The 6,801-nt window shown below is 42.5% G+C and overlaps 1 protein-coding gene across 1 annotated transcript in view; it reads left to right on the top strand.

Moving 5' to 3' along the window:
- The window catches only part of LOC118421302 (cytochrome P450 4F4-like), a gene marked incomplete in the record, with an annotated part of 12,039 nt that extends 6,114 nt beyond the window's left edge, over positions 1–5,925 (top strand). The window contains 4 exon segments of the mRNA XM_035828535.1: positions 1,430–1,557; positions 2,197–2,369; positions 3,590–3,703; positions 4,342–5,925. Coding sequence (XP_035684428.1) covers positions 1,430–1,557; positions 2,197–2,369; positions 3,590–3,703; positions 4,342–4,618 — 692 coding nt within the window.
- Between the last annotated feature and the right edge of the window lie 876 nt (positions 5,926–6,801).

Raw genomic sequence — 6,801 nt, forward strand, 5'->3', positions numbered from 1 at the left:
TGCAGGTCATGTGGCAATGCCATAGCAACAGCCACCAGTGTCATAGCAACGGCCAATCGGAGACGCATAATGGGATACTTCATACAAAATTTGCAGAGATAGCGGGCGCCCTTTTTGGTGCAACGTAACGATGTATTGCAGGGGAAAATATTCGGAATGGAGCCTGTATAATTATTTTTTACAGGTTTTCCATGAGATTTATGCGAAAGTTGGTCGCCCCAAAATGCCCCAAAAATGTGAGAATGACACTATTTTTCGCTGACAGCCCGCTTGCTTTGAAGGTTGACTGCCGACCCAATTGACGTGAGAGCCTGCGTAGGCTGCCATTACGGAAATGGCTGGCCGTGAAAACTATTTTTTTTCTGCGTAGTTCAGGTTGATTTTTAGGTTGACATTCATTCTACATGTATATCAGAAAATATCTATCGGGAGGCTGTTTTATTATCACAGCATTCTTACCCAGCGTTATGAACATGATTGCTGTTGGCAATGTTTTGCAAAGTCAAATCAAGTCTTGCAAATCTGTACCCACAATTTTCGCGCCATATGCTAATAAGTGCGCGCTTTATGCTAATCTATCAACCTGACCTCCTGCTAACGCGAGCCCGACGAGTTTATACGCAGTTTGAAGCCTACGGGGACTCCCGCTGAGCCTACGGGCGTACGCTTCGGAGTGGACGGGAGAAAATTTGACGATAACGGGACTATGTTAATGGAAACTCTCTTTACACGGTGCTCCCGCTAATGCAGTCCCGCTAACGCCAGTCCCGCTAACGCAAAAAGCGTAATGTAAAGTGGGCCTAAGCTGGAGGATACTGACTATCAAACTAAAAAGTTAATAGAAGCTCACTGACAAGATCATTTATCACTCTAAGAAACAGTCCAATAGGAACTCAGGATTTTTTTCATCTAATAGGAACTCAGAATTCTTAATCACTTAAGACAATCAGTCCAATAAATGCACAGCATTTTTTAATCCAATAGGAGCTCAGGATTCTTTATCACTTTGAAAATCAGTCCAATAGGAGTTCAGGATTCTTTAACTATCTAAATCAGTCTATAAAGTAGGAGCTCAGGAATTGTTGTACTGAAAATCAGTCCAATAGGAGCTCATAAGGATTCTTGATCACACTGCATAACAGTTCGTATCCCAGTAGTTACATCCCCTATAGTGTCCATACCCCTGTAATGTCAGACATGCATTTGAATCATAACCCAAAAGTGTCCATGGACCCCTTCTGATGTCTGTACCCCATGTATCTTCCCCCAGTAGCATCTTTATCCTCAGAGTAGTGTCTCCTTTTGTCCATACTTCCTGCAGTGTCCATAACCTTGAACTGACCGCAGTTGGTACAATTCTGAGTCTCCACTTACACGTTGAGGAGTTTTTATCCAAATTCAAGAGAATTGCTTTTTAAATTTTTCTTAGTTGATGACAACATCCCCAACGACCTCCTGAGTCTGGTGATGCTGGCCCGGGACAGAGACACGGGGGAGGGGCTTCCTGAGGAGGTCATCAGGCACGAGGTCATGACCTTCATGGTGGCTGGACATGAGGTGGGGATGGAACACTGTAAAAGTGGAAATATTCACACTGGTTTAATGTGCAACGTTCTCATCCTCTTCTTCTTCTTCTTTCGTTTTGACTCATTTTTCACTTGAGTAAAGTGAGGAAAGTTGTGTAAAGTGCCTTTCCCAAGGGCACAAGATTGATGACGAGTTCGAACTCAGGACCTTCTGGACCTGAGTCAAACGTGCTGCCGATTGCGCCACGTGGTCCCACATGGTGACCTCTTTGCTACAAAGTTTAACCATTGCACCTAGTTTTTAACTGCAAACTTAAAACCTCTATTAATAAATTCTCCATTCAAAAGTCAGTTTACATTGGCATAAAAATGTGAGCCACTGTAAATATCTCATGATCTACTGTATTGCATAAGATTTTTACCTAAAGTTATAGATGCCTTGGTGGAGTGAATGACCTGATATTATATAGTATATGGTATACATGACGGTATGGTATGGTATGTCATCTTAGTTTGTTTTATTTCATTCTTGGACATCTCAGGAATTTTTAGACAATTAAGCCTTAAGGTAATGTTACCTTTGGTGCTTGGAGACTTAATGCAATGATATTTTATGCAATTCACCAAAGCCCTGGAGCATTAATGTTTATGATGTTTATTTGTCACCCAGACAACCAGTACAGGACTATCCTGGCTGTTACTGGAGCTGTCACGTCATCCGGAGATACAGGACCGCCTGAGGTCAGAGGTCAGGGCTGTGTTGCCTGGCGACGACACGCCCATCACCTGGGACCTCCTGGATCAAATCCCCTACCTGATGTGGGTGGTGAAGGAAACTCTCAGGTGATGAAAACACTTTTTAGGTATCATTGAACAAGTTTGGTGTAAATATTCAACACAAAAATTGAACTCACCCAAATTTTTTACTGAAAATAGAACCTGTGACTCAGTAAGCAGTGGATCATAAGTTGCAGGAAGTCTATAGTGCCCAACGTCTCAGTTCAGGGATGGTTGTAAAGCTCTAATGTAGATGGCTTCTTTGATCCCTCTTAGTAGGGAAAAAAAACTAGTCTTTTGAGGTAGTGTGGTCCTTAAGTTGTTAGCTGCCCTGCATGCAAAAGTAAAAGCTGTGAATTTGATTCCTGCTGTGTTCCTCACCTGACATGCAAGCTACCGGAAATATTGCAATCCTTAAGTGCTGTTCATTGTTTTTGCCCAGTACCCCTGGCCTTCTAGTGTCTGTACCCCTTGTAGTGTCTGTACCCCTTTGTAGTGTTTGTATCCACAGGATTGTCTTTACCTCCAGTAGCATCCGTAGTCCCCTTATATTAATGGGATTTTAATGGGACTGTGTGTGGCAGCGGCAGCGTGTTTGCCTTGTGACCGAGAGGTCTCGGGTTTGAATCCGGCTGCCGTGTCACCGATCTGTAGTCCCCTTATATATTGTCTCTAGTGTCTGTACCCCTAGAAGTGTCCGTACCCCCAGTCGTGTCTGTACCCCTGGTCGTGTCCATACAGTGTCACCCAGTAGTGTCTGTACCCCTGGTAGTGTCCGTACGCTCTGGGTATTGTCCATACCCAGTAGTGTCTATACCTCAGGTGGCATCTGTACCCACTGTAGCAGCAGTATTCCCTGTAGTGTCTGTATCCTTACCTACCTACCTACCTTGTCCCTTGACCTCCAGGTCGTTGGGGGGACAAGGTAGACATGAAGATCGAGAGTTGCCTCCAGGTTCGTCTCTCCCTAGCCAGGGTTAACCTGTCCTGTAGGCTGAGGCCCGTCCATTCAGTGATGTTGTCTTGCCAAGCTTTTCGCTGCCATCTACGGCGACGTCCACCTTCCACCGTTCCTTGTAGGATTGTCTTGGCAAGGTTGTTGTGTCGGGTAACGTGCCTGAACCACTTCAGTTTACGTCTTTTTAACTGTTGCTAGTAGTGTTTCCTGCGGGCCAACAAGACCGCGTACCTGTTCCCGTACATACTCGTTCGTGACGTATCCATATCTGTATTCTATTCTATTCTATTCTATGCAGTTGATTAACAATGAGCAATTGACTTTACAGGATGCACCCACCCGCCCCTCTGACTTTCAGACAGGCACTGCAGGATGACCGCCTGGGACAGTACCCCATCCCTGCAGGCACTGTGGTTAACATCAGTCCTGCAGTCATGCACAGGTCAGCCTTATCAAACCCCACTCATATCATATACAAGGACTGGCAAATTTCTATTTGCGAAGGCCCGAGATAAGATCCCAATGGATAAATTCTGGTTTATCAATAGTCCGAATTTAGTCACAAGGCATCATTTATCCTGATCTGTTGTTGGAGGTGGATTGAAAAGGGATCAATCTAGGGTTCTACCAAAAGGCGCTTCCGTACAGCGTATGATACTGCAAAATCTTTCAGGGACTGCACTAGAAAAAGATTATCAAATTGTACTAGTTATAATTTAAGTGGTAAAGCCTCAAACTGAGGACAAAGTATGGTACTTTTTCCTTAGCTAGTACCAGGTATTGCAATGTTTCTTTACCATGGCTTGCATTTTTGACCAAGCTCACTAGTTATAAATTCCTACTCTTGTGTTGGAGTCTTTCTTTAATGTATCAGTACTGTACCTAAATGACGTTACACTCAAGTATATATATTACCATGTGGTAACAATAATGTGCAATTCCAACTGCAGAATAATGAAATACTAGTAAAAAAGACAAGTATACTCTAGCATGAAATATGGTGTGAGGTGTCAGGGGCATTGATTTCATTCACAATAAGCTGCAAAATTAAATGCCAGAAATGATACTTTATTTCCGCAGGTTGTCTCAGTACTGGGAAGATCCGGACACCTTTAACCCTGAACGATTCGCCGGCGACGCCAACAGGAACCCTTACACGTTCCTCCCATTCATCGCCGGCCCGCGGACGTGCATCGGCAGTAAGTTCGCCCTGGCGGAGATGCGAGCCGTGACGGCGGTGCTGGTCCGACATTTCCAGTTTGATCCGGTTCCAGGGGTACAATACAAGAATAAACAAAAAATCACCATGAGACCAGAGCCACCTCTCTGTCTACGTGTTAGCAAAACTCTGCTTTGATTCAGGTTTCTTCTGTTTCTAACAAAAAGTCATGTTTGACCATGCTGTAAGTCATACAAAACAGCTTCAAAAATTTCAAATTGCAAAGTCATGATCAAAGAGGAAGACGGGAAAGAACAAAAATTAAGTACAATCTGTCATATTGTAAAGCAATTACTCTGTTACTGCGTTTCAGTCAATTGTTCAACGTTTCTAATTTCTGTTTCGTATTTGATTAATGAAGACAACTTTCTTCAGCAAAACTTTTTTATTTGCACGCTTGCATCAGTTTTTGGGTTCGCAGTCTTTCATATAATGAAATCAGCATGTCCTAAATGATACAGAAAATCGATGGTTTCTGTAATAAAATTGCTCATGCTGCTTGTAACCGTACAGTTGTCAATTTAGATTGACACAAAATAACTTGTGAAATGTGGAAGGTTTCAATGCTTAAGGATTGTGTCCTGAACATGTCAGAATTAGGTCAAGATTGCTCATAGTTTTGTTTAAAGAAAGCACTCGGACACTAGACAGACAAAAGTGCAAGACTTGTTGTAGGAAGTGAAGGAAATTATGAAGGAAATGTATCAAGTAATGAAAACTAAAATGTATTGCAGTAGGCCTAACCTGGTATCCATTCTATCATGAAATGGACTAAGGCTATCTTTGAGGTAGATGGAGCTTTCTACCACGCACCTGTTAGTTGTTTTATGTGGTAGGAGTTTAATTCTCTATTCAAGCATTCTATGGTGGCCAATTAAACTTACTATCACTCACAGAGGGGAGGCCTGTCTAACCAAAGGAAAGCTAAGCCAAGGATAGCCCAAACAGATGATTATAGACTGTTAGCCATGTTTACTGTATTCATATATTTGGATGATGATTATAGTAATGGTTATAACTTGTATCCTAGTTCTCAATCACATATATGTATGAAAACTTTTGCTAAGATTTCTTGAAATTGTCCTTGTGGCAGCAACTCAACCTGCGGTCATCACTTGTAAGTTTATCATTGCCGAGGTATCGTGTTCTGTAGTTTGATTTAAATCTTGTAAGTTAAACCCGATTTTGAAAATGTGATGCAGGGCAAAGCCCTATTCATTTTCTGTACATAACTTTTACTTGACTTCTAATGTTACAGATAGTAAAATTTGATAAAGCTTATAAATTGCAAGTCTAATATTATGTAATGTTAATCATCTATTGCAAATATGTTTCAAGGGAAATACATTCTATGGTGTTCAAACATTAATAGCTTAAAATATTGAGGATTGCCTATATTATGTACTGAAGCTAAAGTGAATTGAGTAAAACATGTACTGTTGTAATTATTGTGTTTGTTTCATCAATTGTAGCTTAAATAGTCAGATGTCACAGCGTTACAAGCACCTGTCCTTGGTGCTGAACTATATCTATAAACAGGCAACAGGACTTGTCCTTGGTGCTGAACACCATCCACACACTTTACTTGACTTGACTTGACTTGACTTTATTCAGATCCACTTTCAGCTATTACAACATACACACAGGGTTTACGGAAAAGGCTTGGCTGTCTACCTGGGCTGTCTACCTGGGCTGTCTACCTTGGCTGGCTATCACGTCAGGCTACTCGGACCTACGAAAGCCCATTGGGACAAAAGCTGTTTTAGCAGTAGGTGTTGTTTGCGCTCAATGAAGAAGCTATGTGTGAAGCTATTGTGTGTGTTAAATAACCCAGACGTTCTGGGTTCAAATCAGTTGATATGCCACCAATCTTGTGCCCTTGGTAAGGGCTATCAACACGACTTATCGGGCTGATTGGATTTAATAGTCTTAAGACTGGTGGTCAAAGGCGTGCAGGAGCCGTTCCTTAGTGGAGTGGCTGTCAGGGTCCAGGCTTCTGCGCCAATTATACATTAGGATCGACAATTGAATTGTGAGGAGCTTAGAATAAGCATTGCTAAAGTGCAAGGGTCTGGAACTGCTACCATTCGGTGCAAACTCAGGTGACCTCAATACGACAGCAATTACCCCAGGTGTGGCCACAGGACTTAAGGTTTTGAACCATTTACACTGGGAAGGAAGGACCCCTAGTCTTTTCGTAAGTGTGGTGGGTTCTTTGCCCTATCTGAGGAGGGCTCTTACCGAAGCTAGGTAATCTTTTCTCTACCCTAGTGAAGGGAGGGAAGTCGTGTTAAGTACTCTCCAAGCAGAGGTTGGTGGGA

Source organism: Branchiostoma floridae, chromosome 8 (genome assembly GCF_000003815.2).
Source record: "Branchiostoma floridae strain S238N-H82 chromosome 8, Bfl_VNyyK, whole genome shotgun sequence".
In the NCBI taxonomy this organism is placed as follows: domain Eukaryota; kingdom Metazoa; phylum Chordata; class Leptocardii; order Amphioxiformes; family Branchiostomatidae; genus Branchiostoma; species Branchiostoma floridae.